This window comes from Gossypium hirsutum, chromosome A12 (assembly GCF_007990345.1).
Source record: "Gossypium hirsutum isolate 1008001.06 chromosome A12, Gossypium_hirsutum_v2.1, whole genome shotgun sequence".
Classification (NCBI taxonomy): domain Eukaryota; kingdom Viridiplantae; phylum Streptophyta; class Magnoliopsida; order Malvales; family Malvaceae; genus Gossypium; species Gossypium hirsutum.
Genome location: NC_053435.1, coordinates 85,306,109 through 85,330,258, shown reverse-complemented (window position 1 = coordinate 85,330,258; position 24,150 = coordinate 85,306,109). Strand labels below are relative to the sequence as shown.

At 34.1% G+C, this 24,150-nt stretch overlaps 4 protein-coding genes across 7 annotated transcripts; 2 read left to right on the top strand and 2 right to left on the bottom strand.

The window, feature by feature from the left end:
* Positions 1 to 7,688: 7,688 nt before the first annotated feature.
* On the bottom strand, positions 7,689 to 9,761 carry LOC107925563 (dnaJ homolog subfamily B member 3). Of its 2 annotated transcripts, XM_016856282.2 has the most exons (6): positions 9,364 to 9,761; positions 9,172 to 9,259; positions 9,000 to 9,073; positions 8,861 to 8,917; positions 8,639 to 8,775; positions 7,689 to 7,946 (listed from the first exon to the last, which is right to left on the bottom strand). In XM_016856282.2, the coding sequence occupies exons 1-5, from the start codon at positions 9,457 to 9,459 to the stop codon at positions 8,650 to 8,652; spliced, it is 441 nt and encodes a 146-aa protein (XP_016711771.1). In that variant the 5' UTR covers positions 9,460 to 9,761; the 3' UTR covers positions 7,689 to 7,946; positions 8,639 to 8,649. The 2 variants fall into 2 exon arrangements, with proteins under 2 accessions (XP_016711771.1, XP_016711770.1); XM_016856281.2 differs by lacking the exon at positions 7,689 to 7,946 and having other exon boundaries at positions 8,510 to 8,775.
* A 1,809-nt stretch (positions 9,762 to 11,570) lies between these two features.
* Positions 11,571 to 12,635, top strand: LOC107925633 (uncharacterized). Of its 2 annotated transcripts, none has more exons than XM_041082935.1 (3): positions 11,571 to 12,044; positions 12,133 to 12,245; positions 12,334 to 12,635. In XM_041082935.1, exons 1-3 carry the CDS (start codon positions 11,622 to 11,624, stop codon positions 12,338 to 12,340), a joined length of 543 nt encoding a protein of 180 aa, XP_040938869.1. In that variant the 5' UTR covers positions 11,571 to 11,621; the 3' UTR covers positions 12,341 to 12,635. The 2 variants fall into 2 exon arrangements, with proteins under 2 accessions (XP_040938869.1, XP_016711828.2); XM_016856339.2 differs by having other exon boundaries at positions 11,573 to 12,044; positions 12,133 to 12,207.
* A 3,283-nt stretch (positions 12,636 to 15,918) lies between these two features.
* Positions 15,919 to 20,251, top strand: LOC107925659 (cellulose synthase-like protein D5). Its single transcript, NM_001327254.1, has 3 exons — positions 15,919 to 17,054; positions 17,434 to 18,238; positions 18,318 to 20,251. The coding sequence occupies exons 1-3, from the start codon at positions 16,114 to 16,116 to the stop codon at positions 20,097 to 20,099; spliced, it is 3,528 nt and encodes a 1,175-aa protein (NP_001314183.1). The 5' UTR covers positions 15,919 to 16,113; the 3' UTR covers positions 20,100 to 20,251.
* Positions 20,252 to 21,144: 893 nt separating this feature from the next.
* LOC107925679 (probable galacturonosyltransferase-like 7) lies at positions 21,145 to 23,290 on the bottom strand. Of its 2 annotated transcripts, none has more exons than XM_016856391.2 (2): positions 21,619 to 23,290; positions 21,145 to 21,503 (listed from the first exon to the last, which is right to left on the bottom strand). In XM_016856391.2, exon 1 carries the CDS (start codon positions 22,853 to 22,855, stop codon positions 21,644 to 21,646), a length of 1,212 nt encoding a protein of 403 aa, XP_016711880.1. In that variant the 5' UTR covers positions 22,856 to 23,290; the 3' UTR covers positions 21,145 to 21,503; positions 21,619 to 21,643. The 2 variants fall into 2 exon arrangements, with proteins under 2 accessions (XP_016711880.1, XP_016711882.1); XM_016856393.2 differs by having other exon boundaries at positions 21,145 to 21,496.
* Between the last annotated feature and the right edge of the window lie 860 nt (positions 23,291 to 24,150).

Genomic DNA, 24,150 nt, shown 5'->3' with positions numbered 1-24,150 from the left:
TCATTTATTTCACATTTTTGTCCCTCAATTTATCATTTTTACAATTTAGTCCTAATTACTCAAAATCATCAAAAACTCCAATACAAAACATGTTAATCTAAAACATATTTTTCATATTTCATCATCAAACAACAAAAATCACAAGCTCTCATCAATGGCATAACTCAAAATATTTATTAAAATAAAAAATTTAAGCATGGGTCGGATAGTACTCGAAGCAACGATCTCAAAAACGTAAAAATTATCAAAAACCGAAACCAAACTAACCTTGAATTTGGATCAACAATGGTCGAATATCATGTGCTTTCTCTTTTTCTTTTCTTTTCCTAGTTTCGGTCAAATAAATATGAACACATGCATGTTTTCTTTTTATGTTTTATTATAATATAACTTATTAACTAGTTTACATAATTAACCTTGGATTTAAAATATAAAATCATGTTATTTTAAGGCCATTACCGTCCATTGCATGTTATCATGGGCTAATTACCACATAAATCCCTCCATTTACAAAGTCAAACACATTTCAGCCCTTACACACTAAACCATTAAAATTTCAATTTACGCGATTAAGTTCTTTTATTTAATCAGACACTGAAACATCCAAATTAAATTACGAAAATTTCACAGACATAAATTCACACAAAATAAACACAGAAAATATTTTTTTAAAAAAAATTCTGACTCGGATTCGTGGTCCCGAAATCACCGTTCCGACTAGGGTCTAAATCGGGTTGTTACATTTATATGTTAATTGTGTAAATTCTCATATATTCTTATCTGTGTTATTTGTATCAGTCGGAATTAATTGGTCGGGCCGGTTATATAGAAAACTGGTCAGTATACAAGTTTAGGTATGTGGGTTGAATCGATCTCAAAGTAAGTCATTCAAAATCGATAAAAAGTTGGAAGTTGAGATAAAAAAAATTGACAATTAAACTAGGTTTTATAATTTCTTTTAAATTTTATTTTTATAAAATTTTAATTATTATTGGATCAGTAATAGAATCAGTCAAATCAAGAATTAATAGTTTAACCAGTTTGATCAATAATCCAAGCATTAAAGTATCAATTCTTATATTAAAATTTTAAAATTATAAAAAACTATTATATTATGTATGTAATTATATACAAGTATCCATTTGTTATTGCTTACATCTTAATGAAAATATCAAAATTGACTATTTTGGATCAATTTTTTAAATTTTAATCTCAATTATTTTAAATGTTTTAATTAATTAAATTTTATAAAAAAAAATATCTACCGAAAGTGTTTATGACATTTTTTAAATATTTTATCCATAATCAATTAAATAATAAAAAATTAAAGTTTTGCTCACTAAAAGCGACCAATTTAATGGAAGGGAGAGACTCTCATTTTACCCATAAATTATAAGTAGAATAAAATCTAAAAATAATCAATCCAAAAGTTGAATTTAATAACTTAAGAGTTAATTGCATAACATTCCAAATTATGATATTTATTTTAAATTGGTCCTTATTTTTTAAAATATTCTAATTATATCTCTAAATTATGAATATTATATCAATTAAGTCTTTTTATTATTAAAATTATTTAATTTAATTGTAAAATGACATGTAAAATATTATGCAGCATAATTTAAAATAAAATTAAAAAAAAGTAAAGTGTGGTTGTATGCTTTGAAAAAAGCAAAACTCAAAAAAGACAAAGTAAATGGTAAAGATTTTGTAATAGCTTTAAAATTTTCAAAAATAATGTTTTTACAACTGTTATGAAATAATAAAAAAGTAAATAATAAAGAAAAATATGGGAACAAAAGAGAACATATTTTATTGATCAATAAAGATGTCTACAATGCTTCTATAAAATCTATATTTATAGACATAAAAAGTATAAATGAAATAAATATATTGATATTAGAGTCCTAAAGTAAATCAAACTTATCTTAATATTGATGGACATCCACTTAATGATAAGATAATCATAACACTTTCCCTTAGATATCTATTGGTAGATAATGTGTCTCGTTAAAACCTTACTAAGATAAAAGCCTGTGAGAGAAAAAAAAAATTTAGTGAAGAAAAAAAAAGTATACATGTCTATAATACACATAACATGCTGCTCATTAAAAACTTTACCAAGAAAACCCAATAGGATAAAACATCGGTTAAGAGAAAAAAATACATTGTTTATTTACTCCCCTCATGACAATTCTACGTACTCAATTTTAAATATTAGCTTTTCAAATGATCACTTCTACATATTTGCTAAGTATTTATATAATCATTCTTTTGAATTCCATTAGTGAAGAATTTTGGAGAAATATATTTTGATCTCTCAAGAGTTTCAACAATAATTATAACAAACTTTGATAATGATCATTCTACAGAAATACATATAGATATGTTGGATCAGTTTATAATCTTCCTTCAACTACTATTCACTGTGTCAAATTTACCATATATATGTTTAAATTATTTCAATTCATATAAATGTTTACGCAAACAAACATATTGAGAAATTTCTCGAAAATTTTATATGCTTCCAACATTATAATTCCTTATTATGTAATATTTAAAATGTGTAATTTTATTGAAAAATATTAAACTTGAATTGATGTCATGAATATAAATTTATTAAATGTTTAAGGAAATTTTGATACTTTAATATTGTTAAAATTTGTATATATATTATTTTATCTATCGTAATTTATTACTTTATTCTTTTTCAATACAATTTACTACTTTATTATGAATTGTTAATTACCATGTTATTCATTAGTTATTATAATATTATTAATTTGTTAATGCAATCTTCTTCTTTTTTAGCTAATATTTTACTAATATATTGTAAATTATTTAATATTATCTTGTATAACATTTTTTATTAAGGTAATAAACTTTATTTTTATATACTTAGTTTAATTAATTTAAATAAATTAATAAATATACATAATTAAAAAGTGAAAGTTTAATGAATTTTAAATTTAAATAAATTAATACAAATTGTATATTTAAATTTTATTAATTTTAACGTAAATTAATACAATGTGAAATCTATTTTTAAATAATTTTTATTTATTATTTTTATTAAAATAATAAATAATATATTTAAATAGGATAACTTTGTTAATCTAAAATTTTAAATCGCTTTAAGTAGTTCAAATCTATTTATATAAATTAGATTATGGCATACTTATGAGTGATGACGTGGGTGGAAAATAAAATTATATAAAAATATATTTATAAGAAAATAAAATTTTAATTGAAATGGTAAAGTAGAGATGTCAAAAATTATATATGTGCCTATATTTTTTATATAAAATATATAAAAGACAAAAAAAAATTAAATAGTATAATATATTCTGTAAAATAATTGTATTTTAATCATTACCTAATTAATTTGGTGTCCAATTAATTCTTGATACCAACTCAGTTAGAAGCTTTATAAACAAATAGATTATGGCACATTTAAAATTTCTGATTAATAGGTAGAATCATAGTTGTTTGAATTGGACTGAATTAGTTGGTTAAATCAATTGGATTAAGAATTGACGAGGGTACTAGTCCGGAAAAGGACATTAGATTTATTGACCTAAAAATTGGTATGGACTAATTAAATTGACTTTTTTAAATTTTTTTATTAATTTTTAATGTTTAATTTAATAAAATTGGATGAATAAATTTGATCCACGAAACTAATATTATGAAAATGTTATGCAGGTGTTAGCTGATTTCAAAGCTGGATCACCATTTTGTACGTGTTCTAGTGTCACGGGGCTAGACCTTTCATCTCGCAATCCGTGCGGCCATAGGCGATTTACTCGTCCAAACTCGCCCAAGTCAGCCTTTACTCGAATGAGGGTTCCTTAAGAACTCCTCCAAGGTACCAACTCGTACAGCGGAAGCAAACTTATGCCAAAAGAAGCTTAAAAGAACAACAGAAAGAGACGCTCGCAAAGTGTTTGAGTAAATGCTCTCTATTCTCTTATTCACAAAGAATAATGAAACAATGAATGGGGTCCCCTACAAATGAGGGGAAAGGCCTCTATTTATAGTTGAGCCTCTCCAAATCCAACGGTACAAATCAAGTACATCAATGGCTATGATTAAAGGGTATCTACAAATCAAATCTCTAAGAATATAAAATCATATCTTCTAAGATTACATATCATATCTAAGATCTCTAAGAATATAAAATAATATCTTATAAGATTTCATATCATATCTAAGATCTCTAAGATTATAATATAATATCATATCATATCTAAGATCTCTAAGATTATAATATAATATCTTATAAGATTCCATATCATATCTAAGATCTCTAAGATTATAAAATCATATCTTTTAAGATCATATTTCCATATTTGTAAATGGACCTTCAATCTCTTCAAGCAACGGGCCAGTCCGATTGGGCCAACCAAACTTTAATCTGACAGGCTTCTCCAACAGTTCCTTGAATCGGGCCAGCTCACGTGGGCCAAATGATCCCCATCTGAGTAATAGACCTCCATCGGATGCATTTGGCTCGATGGTCACGGGCTTTGAACTCTGGCCCGTGACATTCTTCCCCACCCATTCTCGCAACGTCCTCGTTGCGACTCCTGAATGGCACTGACTTGATTCGTCTTGGATCCCACTCATTGCCTTAGCTCTTCCCTTCCTTCGGGACTTTTGCCTCGGCTTCCGTCGTTTCTTAACTCGAGCCGTCCTACTCGTTTGTACATCTCGACGACAAGGAGTTATGTCACTCCCTTGCCCACATTTTAGCTTCCCTCGAACAAAATCCTCATGATTCACAACACTTGGCTTCGCTTTACCCACAGTCTCTCAGCCTCCTTGTTCAAGGACTTCGTAAGGGCCCCTACGTTCTCGCCAAGTACACAAGTTAGAATGCAAAACACTATCAGAGTGTTTCGAATGTACCTTTGCATTTACTCGGGTCAACTGTCCCACATGCATCACTTCTTTTTCCTTGAAGTCTGATGCACCACCCACCTCTCTCATAGGTGGAAGCCTTGTCGATGACTCGGCCAACTCCGACGCTTCACTCGATTCGAGCCTCATTGGTCCCAGCTTCACTGTTTTCATCGCAACTTCTTCCTCTAAGTTTGATGACAAACTCACCTCTCCCCTAGGCGAAAGCCTCTCCGACGACTCACTATGCTCGGACGTTGCCTTTCCTTTGACTACGGCTTGCTTTGGACAGTTCCGCAACTCATGCGGACCACGGCACAAGAAGCACTTTACTCGCTTCTTTTTGCTCCTTTTAGCCCTCTTGGCTTCGGCTTTACCCTTGCTCAAACCAAGCTTCTTGGGCTCCTTGTCTGATCCATCGTTCCCTTCGATGACAGACAAACTCCTCTTTGCCCTCTTGGCTTCGACTTTTCTCTTGCTCGAACCAAGCTTCCTGGGCTCCGTATCTGCTCGATCATTCCCATCGATAACAGACTTCCTCGGACACTTCCACAACTTATGCGGACCATGACATAAGAAGCACTCGACTGGCTTCTTCTCGCTTTCGGCCTCCTTGGCTTCGACACCCCTTGCGCTCGAGCCAAGTCCCGAGGCCTTACTCACCGGCTTCTTCCTAAGCGTGGATTTTATCGGACACTTCTTTAACATGTGTGGATCATCGCAGAGAAAGCATTTCAGCTTGTCCCTTTTCCTCTTGGGTTTCTTCTTCCCAACTTGTGGTTTCCTATTACCGCCATTGTTGCCGTTGCCATTGCCATACTCATTCGTATCTTCCTTGTGATTCCCTTCACATACGCCCCTTCCCTCGGACTTGGAAGATCCAAGCTTGTCTTTCCCTAGACCAAGCTTAACCATAGATACCGCTACCTTCATGGCTTCCGACAGCTTTTGGACACCTCTTTGTTCCACCTCCTGTCTGACCCACGGCTTCAATCCCTCTAGAAAAGCAAGCATTACTTCTCTCTCGGTCACATCCGAAACTTGGAGCATGAGTTCCTTGAACTCACGAACATACTCCCCCACTGTGCCCCGTTGCGTTATCCCTTGTAACTTTGCCCGAGCTTCTTCCTCGGCAAACTCCGGGTAAAACTGTCCCTTCAACTCACATTGGAATTTCTCTCATGATCCAATCTCACCTTGCCTTTTATCTGTGGTCCTACCTCGCCACCATAAAAGCGCAATATCAGTAAGAAATAATGAAGTAGTTTGTACCTTACCCGCATCATCCACGATACCTTTGGCACGGAAGTAGTTTTCCATCCTCCACAAGAAATTATCCACATCACATGCAGACCTTGTCCCCACAAAGTCTTTCAGCTTCGGGACATACTCGCTACTGAGTGCTGCACTTGACACTCCTTCCCCCACTGCTGCTCGACACAAGGCCAGCTCTCCCTCGAGCTCCTTTATTCTTGTGTTTAAAGCTAGCGTTGTGGCCATTGTTTCTTCCTTCAAAGCCTTCACCATGGCTTCGAGAGTATTGTTCCTCTCTGTCAGCTTCTTCCTTTGGGAATCTAGCAACTCTTGCACGTTATCCCTTTGGGAAGTTAGACACGTGGTCACAAAGTCCCTAAACTGTTCCTTCATGTCTTTAATGCTTTCCCCACGAGCATTGTCAGACTCTTTAACGTCCTCCATGGACCCTCAAGTTTACCCACGCGTACCTCTACTGCCGACAACATCTCCCTCAAAGACTTTCTCGCCCATCTTTGTTCGAATTCTTCTTTCGACATCCCAACAGTGCCTTCGAACCAACAGCTCTGGTACCACTTGTCACGGGGCTAGACCTTTCGTCTCGCAATCCGTGCGGCCTTAGGCGATTTACTCGTCCAAACTCGCCCAAGTCAGCCTTTACTCGAATGAGGGTTCCTTAAGAACTCCTCCAAGGTACCAACTCGTACAGCGGAAGCAAACTTATGCCAAAAGAAGCTTAAAAGAACAACAGAAAGAGACGTTCGCAAAGTGTTTGAGTAAATGCTCTCTATTCTCTTATTCACAAAAAATAATAAAACAATGAATGGAGTCCCCTACAAATGAGGGGAGAGGCCTCTATTTATAGTTGAGCCTCTCCAAATCCAACGGTACAAATCAAGTACATCAATGGCTATGATTATAGGGTATCTACAAATCAAATCTCTAAGAATATAAAATCATATCTTCTAAGATTACGTATCATATCTAAGATTTCTAAGAATATAAAATAATATCTTATAAGATTTCATATCATATCTAAGATCTCTAAGATTATAATATAATATCATATCATATCTAAGATCTCTAAGATTATAATATAATATCTTATAAGATTCCATATCATATCTAAGATCTCTAAGATTATAAAATCATATCTTTTAAGATCATGTTTCCATATTTATAGATGAACCTTCAATCTCTTCAAGCAACGGGCCAGTCCGATTGGGCCAACCAAACTTTAATCTGACAGGCTTCTCCAACAGTTCCTTGAATCGGGCCAGCTCACGTGGGCAAATGATCCCCATCTGAGTAATAGACCTCCATCGGATGCATTTGGCTCGACGGTCACAGGCTTTGAACTCTGGTCCGTGACACTAGAGGGTACCTAACATTATTTAGTTTTTTTTGGGGAAGGGGTGGAGGGGGATTTGACGTGTGTCCCTTTTCATGGGCAACCTGTAAAACCATCGTATATATCGAAGGCAATGGGATGGGACCAATACAAGACCATAAAATTTGTGTTACTCAACCAATCTGGTAATACGTAAAGCTAGAGTCCACATATGTTGAAAGAAAATTGCTCGAGAAAGTGACCGCCCTTATTCCCTATTTAACAGTTCTTCGGTTACTTTATGCAAAGCAAAAACAAGAAATTGAATGGATGAAATATTTCCATTTAACAGCACATATTTGGCCAACCTAAACTGTCGGTTATATATCTAGTTCGTGATGATCATACAATGAACCCTAAGAGACCCAAGCCAGACTGGGAGGGAAGCTGTCGTGTATTGCTGCCAGAGAAAACAGTATGAGTGCTTGATGTTAGATCAAATCATACCAGGAACAACACCTGATCTTAAAAATTGCCACAACGAATAAAAACTATGGTAAATTACAATCAACTCGAAAACAAACCATTATTGGGCTTTAGACATAAAAAATGTTGTGAATTAGTGTGTTGTTTGTAATCCCAATGTTCATAATCTTCCCGGTGGGTATTAGCATAGATTTTCGAATCAAATGTAGACAAAACATGCATGTCACATATTCGAAAAAGTAAACCCCCATTGAGCACGAGCCATTGGCACAAGCCCCACGACGGGGTAAAAATAGGGTAGAAGTGGGGAATCGGTCAAGATAGTGAGAAGTAGTAAGAGGTAGAGGTAGAGAGACAAGGGAAAGGAGGCAACGGCGTTGGCAATGAAAGGGTCTATATAGGAAGAGGAGCAGGGGACGACACTAAAAAGAGCAAGTAGTGGCTTTGACTCCTCAAAAAATTTAAAAAAAAATTGCTATATTATCCCTTTAGAAATGATAATATTATGAATTAGTATCATGGTAAAGGAAAAAGAAAGGAGAAAATAGAAATATTTTGTATATTTCTTAGCTAATTTGTACAAAATAAAGAATATTTAAGACATATAAGAAGAACAGATGAATGCCTTCTTTGAATTGCCCCTTAATTTGCCAAATAAAAACCAACCATTAAGGCCATCAGCAAAAACGTGCTCTCTTCTTAGCATTTTGAGAAGAATCCCATTCAAATCCAAATATACGTCTTTCATCTTCAGCCATCACATCCATTAACGATCCTTGAAGATCCTCCAAGCTGTTTCCTTCCTACAAAAAGTAAAGCCAAACCCCAGAAATTTTAAGTAAACCATGACCCTTTTAATTTCTTGCATATGGAAAAAAGAGGGTATACCTTTGAGTTCACATTTTGCATCATCAAAGCCATTTCTTGCATGAAGTTAAGAAACCCCTGTTATGTAATTCATATCAGTACCGTATAGATTGATATCACATATGGGATTTTTCTAATAAAAAAATAACAGATGACTCACTTCATCATCATCGTCTGTAAGTAGACCCAACAACCCAGCGTCATAAATCTTTCTCTTTCCTTTATCCGATAAAACTGCATAATTATAACAAAAACACATCCTTTAATTAAGTTTATCAATATGATTATCTATTTAATAAACAAACATTAAAAAAAGAACACAAATAACCCACCTGAATAAGCCTCTTGAATCTGTTGAAATCGTTTCTTAGCTTCACCTGATACATTGGGGTTTTTCATCCATCTATCAGGATGCCATTTCTTTCAAAATCACATGCACAAATTACAAAATGAAAGAGAACCCATTAGTTTACATTAATCAAGGAGTCAAGAAAAGTTGACATAATTATATAGTATATATATACCAAAGCCTGTCTACGATAAGCTTCACGAATTTCAGAAGGGGAAGCTTGTTCAGAAATTCCAAGCACTGAATAATAACAAGTTCCAGATTTGGACATTTTTCACCACCACCACCACCACAACAAACAGCAATGAAGCTGTTTGGATTTTATAAAAAGAGGGTTTGGCACTTTAAAGAGGTTGACACAATGACATTATGATTAACGAAATAATATTTGGGTAAGATTTATAGACATGCAATAACAACATGAGTTTCTGCAAGAAAATAGGTGTCGAAGGCGTAGAAAGGCACAAAGATGGGGGGAAGGTTGCAGAAAGTTCGAGAGGGTTCGATTGAAAGTGAGGATTTTGTTGGCCACATGCAGCAGCAACAGTGCGGAGCCACAAGATTGGTGTCTCTAAAGTGCTGAGAAAATGCTGTGGTCCATGCTAGTATACCATTTGTGGCTTACGTTTTACCTTGCCATTGCATCAATTTCTACTTTCATTCCAGTTTGCTTTTTTTTGTTGTTTTTCTATTTTGCGTATTAAAAAAAAGAGCTAGTCAATTAAGTTTGATTTTAAATGTAACTCAAATATAAATAATTCAAATTTATATATTTTTAAATTCGATTGAAATAATGTTGAATCAAAGACACATGTTAGTATCAAACACAGGTTGGAGTTAGTTCTCATAATGTGTTAGGTCATCTGTCTAAATTTAAAGGTTTGTTTGAAAAATAAAAAAATTTAAACAAAAATATAGGCCAAAAAATGAGATTAAACAAAAAATAAGGTCAATTTTTAAAACGGACCAAGCCTTAGGTAGGTTTTTGGCTTGTGCACGACCTGAATTAATTTAATTTTTTAATGTTATTTTGCTGTCATTTCGTTATTATATTACTACTATTTTGTTGTTATTAGTTAGATATTGTAGAACTTTTGTTTAGATATTGTACAACTCTTGTTTTATTATTAATTTTGTTACTATTTTAAATGTACTTGTTTGTTAAGTTGTAATTATCTTTGTATTATTTAAGTATAAATATTTTTTAATGTATTTTTACTTTGTTGAGAAACATTTATTTTAATATTTTTTGTATATTTGATGTATTATATTTTTAATTTTTTTATATAAAAAATAATTTAAAAATAATAAGACGAGCGGGCTGAGTCAGGCTCAAATTTAACATTTTTTATCTAGGTTTGGTTTGAACAGAATTTTAAACCCATTTTTTGGGTCGGATCGAACCCGAACTTAAAATTTTACATCGATCCGACTTAAACCCAACCCATAATCAGATCTAATAGGAGCTATGGTCACTCCAAAAAAATTAACTATAGATTCTTCATAAAATTGTTAAGTTATAGATTAATATATTGATAAAATTGTATTTTACTTCAATTCTAAATTTTTTTAAAAAATTTCTACCTTCACCCTTAAATTGTATTTAACATGACCTAATAGCCATTTTCTTTTCCTTTTCTTTTAAATTAATTGTAGCAAATGTTTTCAAACTATCATCCAAATTTTAAATTTATCTCTAAAATTTAAAATATTTTAATTGAATCCTTAAAATATCATTCTTGCATCGATCAAATCTTTCTGTCAATCTAGTTATCAAGTTTATCATTATAATACTAATTCAGATTTAACGCAGATCATATTTAAAATACATATATCAAATAGTAAACATATATGTACAAACACGATGTCCTTAAAATTTAGGAAGATTATAATTCTTTTTTCTTTTTTTACTTTAGATTCAAGTGGTTCATTTGGTACGTGTATATGTATTTATAATTTGATTCATATGTTTTAAATATTTTCGACTTCATATTTAAATGTTTAAAACTAAATTTAATGATTAAATTGACAGAATAACTTGATTGATATGAAATTGATACTTTAAAACGAGTTGACGAAAAATTTAAAATTAAACCGGGGACGTATGGTGATTGAAGCATTTTATGTTTGTCCAGATAACATTAGTCTCCAGCCCTTGCTTGGAAAATTGGGTCTAGGCCAGCCCAGGAAGTCTAACCCATGTTCAGGTTCAAGGCTCTTACAGTTCACAAGGGATCAAGTCTATATTTGGGGGCTCTAGAATTCTCCCAGACGCCGTACACATGATTTCCTTTTGTTATTCCCAGATAGTACATGCAACAATCGTGATTTCCCTCCCCTTGCGTCCAATCACTTAAATAATCTTGGACTTCAATCATATTTCTTGTTTCATCTAAAATCAATCCCTTTTTTCAAATTAAGAATTGAAACACTATGGAGCAGTTGAAAAATGAAGATGAGTTTTGTGGACAAAGAGCCCAACACCTTGACATGAAGCTACTTTTACAAGACGATGATGCTTTTGAAAGTATCTTCTTTCCCCCAACTTTGTTGGACTACAATCTCACTAACATCAACGAACTCATCGATTTCGACGAACTGCATTCCATTCTAAACGAGGGAGAAGTTAATCAAGGACATGATCAAGGTCGGAGCTGCCGTGGCAGCACTATCACCATGGTGACCACTGCTGAACTAATGAATGTCAAACCTAAACTAAACAACGAACAACATGTGATCAAGAAATGGCGTACCAGGAAGAGACTTGAAAGAGGTTCTAAAGAAGCTGCAGAAAAGAAGGAATTACATAAAATCAAAAATAGAGAGGCAGCAGCTCGTGCATTTGAAGAAAAGAAGGTAAAAAACACCCTAAAGCTAGCTTGTAATTTTTAGACTTCCAAATGAAATCCTTTTTTCATTGTTTTGCACATATATATATCATCAGGCTTACATCAAATGGCTAGAAGTGGAAGTCGAGAAATTCCGCAAGAAGAATGCAGATATGAAAAGGCTGCTTCTGGTACTTGCACAAAATTCCCTTCTCTCCAATATTTTCAAGTATGTATATATATATATATATGTATATATGTATATACATGATAATGTATATAGAGATTGATTTTTTTCCTCTTGTTTTTAAACTTAGGTCTTAGGAAGTAGCATAGGCTCAGACATGGCGCGAAAACAATTAAGAAGGACGGCCTCTGGACTGCTGTGAGCTAATGCTTGGAATCGGAAATATTGCTCTATCTATCTATATATGAATATATATATATATATTCTCCAATTAGATTAGCATTAGTTATAAGTTCTGGAAATACAATGTTTACAAGCAATCATAATTACTCAATTTGATATTACAATTTACTAAACTTGGTAATAGCTATATTTTAAAGTATTATATTAATATAAAATTTGATACTTATAATAATTTGTATACATTTTATATTTGTGTCAATTTCTTTCAACATAAACCTATAGTTGTTGACTTTTTTTTTTTAGTATGAAAATTTCTTGTATTTGATAATTATATTTAGTTCGATTAAAGTTCTCTTTATGGTTTAGGGTAAATTTAGGATTGCTTTTAAAAAATATTTTTAGGACAAAAATATACCTAAACAAATTGTTTTTTAAGTGAAAAATATTCTCCTTAAGTAAAAAAATTAACCCAAAAGCTGAAAATTTTCTAAACTTGGCCTTAGGGCCTGTTTAGTAGTGCTTAAAAAAATACTTTTAGCTCCAAAAGCACTTTTGGAAGAAAAGTTGTGTTAAAAAGTTACTTTTGGCTGAAATTTTTTGCTAAGCTCTTCTAAAAAGGAGAATTTAAATTTAATTTTTTCTCTCCCAAAAGAACTTTTGGTGCTTAATTATTTTTCACTCCTCAAATAATATAGTACTTTCTTCTCTCCTTTTTTTTGGTGCTTAATTACAAATGTGTTAAAATCATTAATTAGAAATAAAAAAATATTTTTTAAAATACTAATTACAAATATTTAATGGTTATATTTAAATATTTAAAATATAGTTTATATATTCTAATTAAATTTTATAAATAATTAATATTTATTGCTTAAAAATATTTAAAATTTATATTTCATATATTAAAATATTAACAACAAGTGATAATAAATATTTTATATTCTTACTAAAATATAATAATATTAACTAATTTAAATATTATTTAAATGCATATTTGTTACTTGATAATAACATGTTTAAAATGAACATTTTATTTCTCCAAAGCACTTTTTGACAATAATGTTAAACACTCAAATTTTAAACTAAACTTTTTAAAAGTATTTTTCTCCATCACTTTTCAAAAACTTTTTTAAAAACATTGCTAAACTAGCCCTTAATTTCATTATGGCCCAATGAGCTCCACCTTTGCAAATTGGACATAATATACTAGCCAATCATGTGAGTGAGTATTAGTTTTTTTGTCTTTTCTTTAGAATAGTTTTTTAGGTAACTACATCAATTATCCCTAACTTTTGATTAAAATTACATTTCAATCATATAACTTTTGAAAGTTATATAATTGTCATTAAAGTTATTGAAATATTACATTTTTGTCACTCATTAGTTAGCTTCCGTTAAGAGGGTTGATGTTCACATTAATTTAAAGGGTTAATAACCAATTTATCCCCTAAATTATAACTAATATATCAATTTGATACTTTCTTAACAATAATTCTAAAAAATTTAAAGGGGTAAACTACTTAGATAGTCACCCAAGTTTTAATGCGTTTCTATTTTGGTTACCGATTTTTTTTCTTAATTTACCTACTTCTATTAGATTAATTTTTATTTTTAATTACTCCACCAATAAATGCCTTAGTCACTTAATGGAATACTGATGCAATAGTCTTTTAATAGGTATAATAACAAATTTAGCTCTTAACACTTTACACATTCTGTCAAATTGGTTTTAATTCTAGACATTTTTAATAAATTTAACCCTCAATGTTTGCACATTTTGTCAATTTAATCCAAATTCAAAAAATTCAATAATTTTAAGAACTTTAAAAAATATATAATTATTATAAAAGGACATAAAAATATAAAGTATTTTAAAAATATATAAAATTACGTAGAGTCTTAATTCTCATTTGGTTCTAATTCTAAAAATTCAATAAATTTAACCTTTACTGTTTGTGCATTTTATCAATTTAGTCCAAATTTTAAAAATTTATAAATAAAACATTCAAAAAATAGTTGATCAAAACCCAAAATCAAAGTAAGTAAAATTTTCTTGTTATAATTCAAAATCATGAAAACCCCACAAAATGCTCCTACTTTTTATATATGCAAAGTTGTGATTAATTACAAGAAAAAAAGTTCAAACTTTTCTTTCTTATTACATGATTTTCTGGTCAATCAAACAAAAGAGAGAAACTTTGTAAAACAATATTCATCCCTTTATCTAATTTCCCGTTCATCTTTAAGATTCTCACTGTTCTTGTACTCTTGGCCAAACCTCACAATCTCAAATACCATACCAAATTCATATCCAACTTTACCAGACTCAAACTATATCATCACTTCGCCATTGAGTACTCACCATTAAACTCACACCCAAAGTCGATTTTTTTATAGACATACTCAAACTTAGTTTCGCATTTTCTTTTTAATTAGGAAAAACCGGTCGGTTAAGCACCAATTAGTTTTAAGCATTTGAATCCCTCAAAGCCTTGCACTTTGCCGTTGAAATGGAGCTAAAGATGTTTCTATAAGTAAAGGCTTTTTTATTTGAATCCCTCAACCAACTATTTAATCATGGTTCTGATTGGATTTGGTAGTGATTGATTCAAAAAATTAATTTAAAGGACTTGTTTAGCTCGGTAGGGTTTAAAGAAAAATAAAAATATTGGTTCAAAAAATTCGAGAGAAATTTTCTTAAAAATTGTTGAAAATTTTGTTAAAATTCAAGAAATATTGATTTGAATCCCTCAACCTAATTCATATTTAAGCCTTTATATAATTTTATATATTCTTTTAGTAATTTATATTTTTTATGTTATTTTATAATGAATTTTATTTTTTTTCAAGTTTTTAAAATTATAATATTTTTGAATTTTTTGAATTTGGACTAAATTAAAAAAAGTGAAAATATTGAGGGTTAAATAATTTGTTGAATTTTTTTAGAATTAGGAACAAATTGACAGAATGTGTAAAGTGTTAAAGACTAAATTTGTTGTTATACTAATCAAAAGATTGACACGTCAACATTTCATTTAGTGACCAATGCATTTTAATGGTGGAGTGACTAAAAATGACAATTTATCTAATGGTGTGACTAAATTAACCAAAAAACAATTCAGTGACCAAAATAGGAACGCATTAAAACCGGGATGACTATCTGTGTAGTTTATACTTTAAATTTTTTAGAATTATTATTAAGAAAAAATTTAAAAGTATCAAATTGATATTTTATTAGAGTTTAGGGACTAAATTAATTATTAACCTTTTAAATGAATGTCTCACGTTGTCCTCTTAGCTGATGAATAAAAAGGTAAGTGCAAAAATATGAAGGATGGACCCACTATTTTACGTTGAGGGGACCCAATATTTTGCACCGTTTATAGATAAGTCGACCGTTGGACGTTAAGAAAAGCCCTCCACTTTTTGACTTTTATCTTCATCCTGGGCCCCTGTACATCGACCGTTTCAATTCACCCAAAATCCCTCAGATCCTATCAGATCTACAGTCCATATTAGTCGACCGTTAATAGAAACTTCTTTTTTCTGCTCTTATAATATAGTAATAGATTAATAAATCCCTTCCATTTCAATTCAAAATTCAAATGCAGCATTTAACTCCTTTCATCTTCATTTCTCTTCAGATTCTTGTGAGTTTCTCCTCATTTCTTTGCTTTTTTTTTCTAGTAATATTCTTTTCTTTTTCTTTCAAAATTTGATAGTAAAGATGGTGCTGAAAACGGCCTCTTCTCCGTCTTCTTCTCCGGTGACGATAACGGTTTCGTCATCGGGAGGCAAAGAGACTGGGAGTAGAAGCATGGGGTTGACGAGTCCAGTTCCACGAGCTTCGAAATCAAACAACCCAAATTCACCTAGTCCGCTGGGTAGCAGAGGGAATCGACGGGCTTCAAGTGGAGGAAGGTATTGCTCCATGTCGCAAGACGATCCAATTCCAATTGAAGAGATAAACTCAGAGTTCGTAACGTATACGGTGCATATCCCACCAACTCCCGATCACCAATCCATCTCAACCTCCCAAACAAGCCTTAACGAAGAAGGGAAAGATGGGTTGAAGCTGAAACCCGAGAGGAGTTTCATTTCGGGCACTATTTTCACAGGAGGGTACAATTGCGTTACCCGTGGTCATGTCATTGATGGTTCCTTGGAAAGGCCCGAGACATTGAAATCAGGCCTGGTTTGTGGGATGAAAGGGTGTGATGAGAAGGAAATTGAAGGCAAATGTGAGTGTGGGTTTAAGATTTGTGGGGATTGTTACTTGGATTGCGTGGCAAGTGGTGGGGGTCATTGTCCTGGATGTAAAGAGCCTTACAAGGACGTTAGCGATGATGATGAAGATGACGAGGTCACGTCTGATTCTGAAGAGGATGATCAGGCTTTGCCTTTGCCTTCAATGCGTGAGTCCAAGTTGGATAAAAGACTTTCACTTGTGAAATCATTCAAAGGGCCGAATCATCCACCAGATTTCGATCATACCAGGTGGTTGTTTGAGACTAAAGGTACTTACGGGTATGGGAATGCTTTATGGCCTAAAGATGGTTATGGATCAGGTGCTAGTGGCTTTGAGAACCCCCCAGATTTTGGAGAGAGAAGTAAGAGGCCTTTGACTAGGAAAGTTGGAGTTTCCCCTGCAATTCTCAGTCCATACAGGTAATTTCTAATTTACCTTCTAATTCTTTTTAGAGTTCCTCAGCATTATTATTGGAACATGAAAGACGAAACCGATATTAAAATACCAACAAGCTGGTTAATTGCAATGTGATTTCAAGTAGAGTGATCTGAATTTATGTTGCAGTTGCAGTAATCTATACTATGGTCAAGTTGTGTGATTTTACATTGAAAATTAGTCTTGAATCTGTTGTTTGTGTGTCTTTGTGCTTAGCCTTGAATTTAAGTTATGTGGCTTTGTGATTTGAATTCAAGTTATGTTGTTTGTCGCTTTGTGATTTTACATTGAAAATTAGCCTTGAATCTGTTGTTTGTGGTTTTGTGCTTAACCATGAATATGTTTATATGTTTATATGTGCAGGCTGCTTATTATACTACGTCTTGTTGCCCTGGGTTTCTTTCTCACATGGAGGATTAGGCACCCTAACCGTGATGCAATGTGGCTATGGGGAATGTCCATAACGTGTGAGCTCTGGTTTGCCTTTTCCTGGCTCCTAGATCAGCTCCCTAAGCTCTGCCCTGTAAACAGAATAACCGACCTCTCTGTTCTTAAAGAGCGTTTTGAGTCTCCGAACCTTCGAAACCCGAAAGGACGATCCGACCTTCCAGGGATTGATGTCTTCGTTTCCACGGCAGACCCTGAAAAAGAACCTCCTCTTGTGACTGCAAACACCATCCTTTCAATCCTAGCTGTTGACTATCCAGTAGAAAAAGTTGCTTGTTATCTTTCAGATGATGGTGGAGCTCTTCTAACATTTGAAGCTTTAGCCGAGACAGCCAGCTTTGCTAGAGTTTGGGTTCCATTTTGCCGTAAACATAACATCGAACCCCGAAATCCCGAGGCGTATCTTGGGCAGAAGCGTGATTTTCTTAAGAACAAAGTGAGGCTTGATTTTGTTAGGGAGAGGAGAAGGGTGAAAAGAGAGTATGATGAATTTAAGGTGAGGATTAACTCATTGCCTGAATCCATTAGGAGGAGATCAGATGCTTACAATGCCCATGAAGAGCTTCGAGCAAAAAAGACACAAATGAAAATGGGAGGCAATCTTTCAGACCCTATTAAAGTCCCTAAGGCTACTTGGATGTCTGATGGTTCTCACTGGCCTGGCACTTGGGCTTCTGCACAGCCTGACCATTCAAAAGGAGACCATGCTGGGATCATACAGGTATATATTTCAGACTCAAATTAGCTACTGCTTTTGTGTTTGTTTCCAAATGCTTAAGTTTTAGTCTTTTACTTTGCAGGCAATGCTTGCTCCACCGAATGCAGAACCAGTTTATGGTGCAGAAGCAGATGGGGAGAACTTGATTGACACAAGAGAAGTAGATACAAGGTTGCCATTGTTGGTTTATGTGTCTCGTGAGAAACGTCCAGGTTATGATCACAACAAGAAGGCTGGAGCGATGAATGCTTTGGTTCGAACCAGTGCTATCATGTCAAATGGTCCATTCATCCTCAATCTTGACTGTGATCATTACATTTACAATTCATTGGCTCTTAGGGAAGGAATGTGTTTCATGCTTGACAGAGGTGGTGATAGGATTTGTTATGTTCAATTCCCACAAAGGTTTGAAGGGATTGATCCCAATGACCGATATGCAAATCATAATACCGTGTTCTTTGATGTGAGCATGAGAGCTCTTGATGGTTTACAGGGTCCAATGTATGTAGGTACAGGTTGCATTTTCAGGAGAACTGCACTCTATGGGTTTAGTCCTCCTAGAGCTACTGAACATCATGGATGGTTTGGTAGAAGGAAAATCAAGTTACTTTTGAGGAAACCCAAGGTGACAAAGAAAGCAGAAGATGAGATAGTATTGCCTATTAATGGGGAACACAATGATGATGATGATGATGATACAGATATTGAGTCTTTGCTTCTTCCTAAAAGATTTGGGAACTCCACTTCTCTGGTAGCATCGATCCCGGTCGCTGAATACCAAGGAAGGTTGCTCCAAGATATGCAAGGAATGCGAAACCAAGGCAGGCCAGCAGGTTCTCTTGCAGTGCCGCGTGAGCCATTGGATGCTGCAACAGTTGCAGAGGCCATTAGTGTTATATCGTGCTTCTATGAAGATAAAACTGAGTGGGGAAAACGAGTAGGATGGATATATGGCTCTGTCACAGAAGATGTGGTAACCGGTTATAGAATGCACAACCGTGGATGGAGATCAGTGTACTGTGTAACCAAGAGGGACGCATTCCGTGGGACTGCCCCTATCAATCTAACAGATCGGTTGCACCAAGTACTTCGTTGGGCAACCGGTTCTGTCGAGATATTCTTTTCGAGAAACAATGCACTCTTTGCTACTCGACGAATGAAGTTCTTGCAAAGAGTAGCATATTTCAATGTGGGAATGTACCCTTTCACTTCTATGTTTCTCCTAGTCTACTGCATTCTACCAGCTGTTTCTCTATTCTCAGGGCAGTTCATAGTGCAAGCTCTCAGTGTGACCTTCTTGATATTCTTGTTGGCCATCACAATCACCTTATGCCTACTTGCCATACTCGAAATCAAATGGTCAGGTATCACACTTCATGATTGGTGGCGAAACGAACAGTTTTGGTTGATTGGTGGAACCAGTGCTCATCCTGCAGCTGTGCTACAAGGACTTCTAAAAGTCATAGCAGGAGTCGACATCTCATTCACCTTAACTTCCAAATCCGCCACCCCCGATGACGAAGAAGATGAGTTTGCAGAGCTATATGTCGTAAAATGGAGCTTTCTAATGGTACCTCCAATCACAATCATGATGGTAAACTCAATCGCAATCGCAGTGGCCGTTGCAAGAACCATGTACAGCCCTTTCCCAGACTGGAGCAAGCTTCTCGGAGGGGTGTTCTTTAGCTTTTGGGTCCTTTGCCATCTCTATCCATTTGTAAAAGGATTGATGGGAAGAAGAGGAAAAGTTCCAACCATTGTGTTTGTATGGTCAGGCTTGCTCTCCATCATTGTTTCGTTGCTTTGGGTATACATCAATCCTCCATCTGGAAGTAAGGATTACATGAAGTTCAAATTCCCTTGATGTATTTTTTTCTGTAATAGGGGCAGCTCAATTGTGCAGTGACATGAAGTTTCTCAACTTCATTCTGTGTATCTCTATATGTTCTCATTGAATGTAATTTTGTTTTGACATTTGTTACTATTCATTTGAAATGGAAACTATTTACCATAAAAGTTTAGGGGGGACCAAAGAATTTTGTTGATGGTCCCCTTCTTCACCCCCACACATTAACCTCAATAGCTGTTTCTAGCTGTAAAAGAGGGTTGTGCAGACCTTCAACAGTCATTTTTAAGCCCGCCATTTTCTTCTTTTGACGAACATGCCCATGCTTTTAAATCTCTCCATGTTGGGAGAAAACAACAGAAGGTTTCCAACAGCCGAAATACATCTTGTGTTTGTTTGTATGTATGAGTAGCAACACTCAAGATTTTTTTTTTTTTATCTACAAGCATGACCCCAAATGCTTAAAGATACTACTATCAGACAGCTATGGAAATCACTGTCGACATTCAATAAGGAGTGCTAATGTGCAGGTGGCATAACAGGGACAGTTTTGTAAGTAACTCAACACCCGCTATAAAAGCAAAATCTTCAAGCAGTAAAAGTTTTCTTTCTTCATAAATGTGGGAATTTAGAAAACAAAATGAGGGGAAACCCAAAATAAAAATTATTTTTAGATTAGATTAGGTAAAAAAAAAAGGGGGATTGATTAAAAAAATAAAAAGAATAAATGTCCAAGGTTTGTTATATGTGCAGGGGCCGGCTTGTGGAACAAAAAGGCTACCAATGCCATGCTCGCCCCTCCTAGAATCATCCAAATGATTAGGACATAATTAAAAATAATTAAGTTGGAAAACCTGTCAACATCATTTCTGATTTCACCACCAAAAACTACGTAGGCCCCAATAGCTGTTACCATGTTTAAATCAATTAATTAGTTAAAAATAGAGTATAGTATATCCCTATTTATTCATAGATACGAAAAGACTAGCAAAGCAGTCGCATGTAGATTGATGCCACATAGCCAATTAGTCACAACATTAACAATGAACCCACCCAACCACAATGGAACAAATCATATGGTGCTGACTAACTTTTATTTTTACAAAATAAAATTCAAACAACTGGCCACGTGTGGTGCCAGGGCACAAAAGAATCCGGTCCCATTTCCTACTTTGAACATTTCTATACGCAACAATGAATTCCCTTGATGCCACCATTGTATATGTATGCACGTATCACATTATTTGGCAATGTAAATAAATAAATAAAAAGTTACAAAAGGGAAAATATATGTGCTTATTTTCATGACTGTGCTGAAGTTATTAACACCGCTGCCAATGGCACCACCGCATCCTCCCCTTTCACCGGCTAATTGGATTCCACGTCTTTGCTCATTGCACTCCTCGCCTACAACCCTATTCTCTTTTTTTAATTGTGAAAAGTAAAAATTTTGAGTAGCTAATGGAATGGGCAATCTAAAAAAGATAGAATTAAAATATGTAAGTGACAAAAATGAATAGTCGTGGTAGGAATTTACCGGCCAATATATCCTTGCTGTGATTTCAATGTGGGTGTCCGTACAAGTCGTAAGGCGCCCACAATGCGTCCAGTGGACATGGCCGATTTGAGTCCAGCCTTAGCCATGGCTTACCGCTACCAGACCAATGCAAGAGGCTGACGGGACCAGGGTGCAATTCTCGACAACTTCCCTTCACATTGTCCCCACCCAACCCGTGCTGGTTCCATCTATGCTCGATGGGCGCCACACGTCCCGCGAAAACCAACAGGAACGGCGGTAACGAACCAAGCTCATAGATCCGGTAACGTTTCTGGATCTGCATCCATCTTTCTATCCGTTTTGTGTACCCGACCCGTCTCCATTTAACTAGATCTATCACCATCACCCCTGTGTTGAAATAGCACGGCTTCCTTCCTTTGAATGTCCTCGAAAACCGTTGGTCCGACCAGAAACCGCCGGTGAAATAGTTTGTGAAGTTGGCGTGGCAATATTCGGGTGCTCCGATTGTCCGTGAACCCAGGTTGGTGATCCATAGCTTAGTGATGTCGTCAACAACGACTAGATCAGAGTCCAAATAGATCACTCTCCGTACGCACGGTTCTAGCAGATCGGCTAAGTAATTCCTAGCGTAATTTAACGGCTGCTCAAGCGCTTGCCTAACAGAAGACGATATCAGGTTCCTTACAATCTCGGGATCGAAATAATAAACCTTGAACTTCAACTGAGGGATCGTGGACCGAACGAGAGTTTCCAGATCGGCGTCTGATACGATGAAATGGAAAAAGATGTTCTCCGGACACAACGAATGCTGGAGAATGGAGTGGACGGCGGCAATTGACCCACGGAGGTAGACAACATCGAGAGTGATGGCCACGTGGACTAAAGAAGGATCGCAGACTCCGGTGATTTTACGGTCGGTGAAGCCACATTCGTCGGCATTACGAAATCCAGAAGCCTTTCGAAAAGAAAACCGATCCTTGGAAGAGTGCGACGCCTGGTACGATGGTAATCGAAGGTAGCTGTCTAGGTGAGAGGATTTAATGGCTTCAGCTGGAGGGAATGAGTGGAGTGAAGGGGAAAGAATAATCATCAACATTGCTGCGAAAAAGAATCCCGAAAATCGCCTTATCCAAAGTATTTTACTACTGCAAATCCCTCTCCTCTTCTTCTTTTTAGATTTAAAATCAAGCCAATCTGCTAAGAGAATGAACAATGAAGAACGAAAGAACAACAGGATTCTCTTTAGGTCCGTCATAGCTCATGAAATGAAGTAAGAAAAAGCTAAGTTCAGATTTTAGAACTGGTGGAAACTGAGGCAGACACTGAAATAAGGGAACCGAGTACTATCGTGCGCCGCCGGCATACTCCCTCTAACTCCCTTTCACTTCTCCTTCTCTTTCTTTATCCAAAGAAGCTGACTGCAGCACCCAGGGAGACAAGGGACAATGAGACGGAGGTGATGATACTAAGAACTTTTATTTTTTCTCTTAGCTTTACTGTTTTTCTACCATAGAAATCCACGGCCGAACGTGATTATAATTTTTAGAATTTAAAAAAAAAATTATATTAAAAGCAGAAGAGAAGAGGGTGTGATTGAATTTGGAAATTGTAAAGTGGCAATGCTTTGAAGAAGGAAAGCAAAGTGCAGACAGCTGTCCTTGTCTTCTTCTACAATGACGATTCTATCCTAAAGCCTTAAGCCAGAAAGCCTGCACGTACGACACTTGGATTGTTCTACACGTCACTTATCCCTTTTTCTTGGATTCTTTTATATATTTTTTAAACATAAATCTTAAAATTATACATTAACTTTTATTATTTAATGTATAATTGTATATATAAATTTTAATGTAATGCAATTATAAACATAAAATTTTAATTATGGTTCAAATATATATTTATAATTTTAATTTTAATTTAATTATATATTTAAAAAAAATAAATACATCAATTTATTTTTATATTTAATAAATATAATTATTTACGTATACAAAATATCAACATAAAATGATGTTATATCAATAATTGTATTAATAATTTATAAGAATCAGATTAAAACAAAATTTTATATATAAAATTACACAAAATCAAAGTTCATGTATATAATTGCACATTAAACTATAGTTTATGTATAATTTTAAATTTTATCCCTATTTTTAATATAATATATAATGTTAAATTTAGTCGTCGATATTTACAATTTTTTGTCAACTTAACTTTTATCTCTTAGTTAAATTTAGTTATTTATCTTTTAAAATGAATTAAATTATTCTTTACGAAAATGATGACTAAAACATTACTTTTTATAATCTTAGCATAGCAACCTATATCAGGTTGATATGACATTTTTTGTTTTATATGCCACATCAACAATCTATATCATGTAATTCTGAACTTTTAAACCTTTAACCTCGAGCTTATAACCTATAGCTCCAAACCTAAAATTTAAATCTTGAATCCAAACCCTAAACTTCAAAGTTTAGGATAAAATAATTACTAAAATTATGTGTGAATGAGATGAAAAAAATTGCACAAAAATTACTATTTTTT

What these genes read in the sequence shown, in the direction of transcription:
- LOC107925563 (XM_016856282.2), bottom strand. Translation starts at nt 9,459, where the DNA reads ATGTCCAAATCTGGAACTTGTTATTATTCAGTGCTTGGAATTTCTGAA. An exon ending in GATTCAAGAGGCTTATTCAG is followed by an intron (nt 9,074 to 9,171) that starts GTGGGTTATTTG and finishes ATAATTATGCAG; the next exon opens with TTTTATCGGATAAAGGAAAG. An exon ending in TTACAGACGATGATGATGAA is followed by an intron (nt 8,918 to 8,999) that starts GTGAGTCATCTG and finishes ATTACATAACAG; the next exon opens with GGGTTTCTTAACTTCATGCA.
- LOC107925633 (XM_016856339.2), top strand. Translation starts at nt 11,622, where the DNA reads ATGGAGCAGTTGAAAAATGAAGATGAGTTTTGTGGACAAAGAGCCCAA. An exon ending in GTGCATTTGAAGAAAAGAAG is followed by an intron (nt 12,045 to 12,132) that starts GTAAAAAACACC and finishes ATATATCATCAG; the next exon opens with GCTTACATCAAATGGCTAGA. An exon ending in ATATGAAAAGGCTGCTTCTG is followed by an intron (nt 12,208 to 12,333) that starts GTACTTGCACAA and finishes TTTTAAACTTAG; the next exon opens with GTCTTAGGAAGTAGCATAGG.
- LOC107925659 (NM_001327254.1), top strand. Translation starts at nt 16,114, where the DNA reads ATGGTGCTGAAAACGGCCTCTTCTCCGTCTTCTTCTCCGGTGACGATA. An exon ending in GCAATTCTCAGTCCATACAG is followed by an intron (nt 17,055 to 17,433) that starts GTAATTTCTAAT and finishes TTATATGTGCAG; the next exon opens with GCTGCTTATTATACTACGTC. An exon ending in ACCATGCTGGGATCATACAG is followed by an intron (nt 18,239 to 18,317) that starts GTATATATTTCA and finishes TTTACTTTGCAG; the next exon opens with GCAATGCTTGCTCCACCGAA.
- LOC107925679 (XM_016856391.2), bottom strand. Translation starts at nt 22,855, where the DNA reads ATGACGGACCTAAAGAGAATCCTGTTGTTCTTTCGTTCTTCATTGTTC.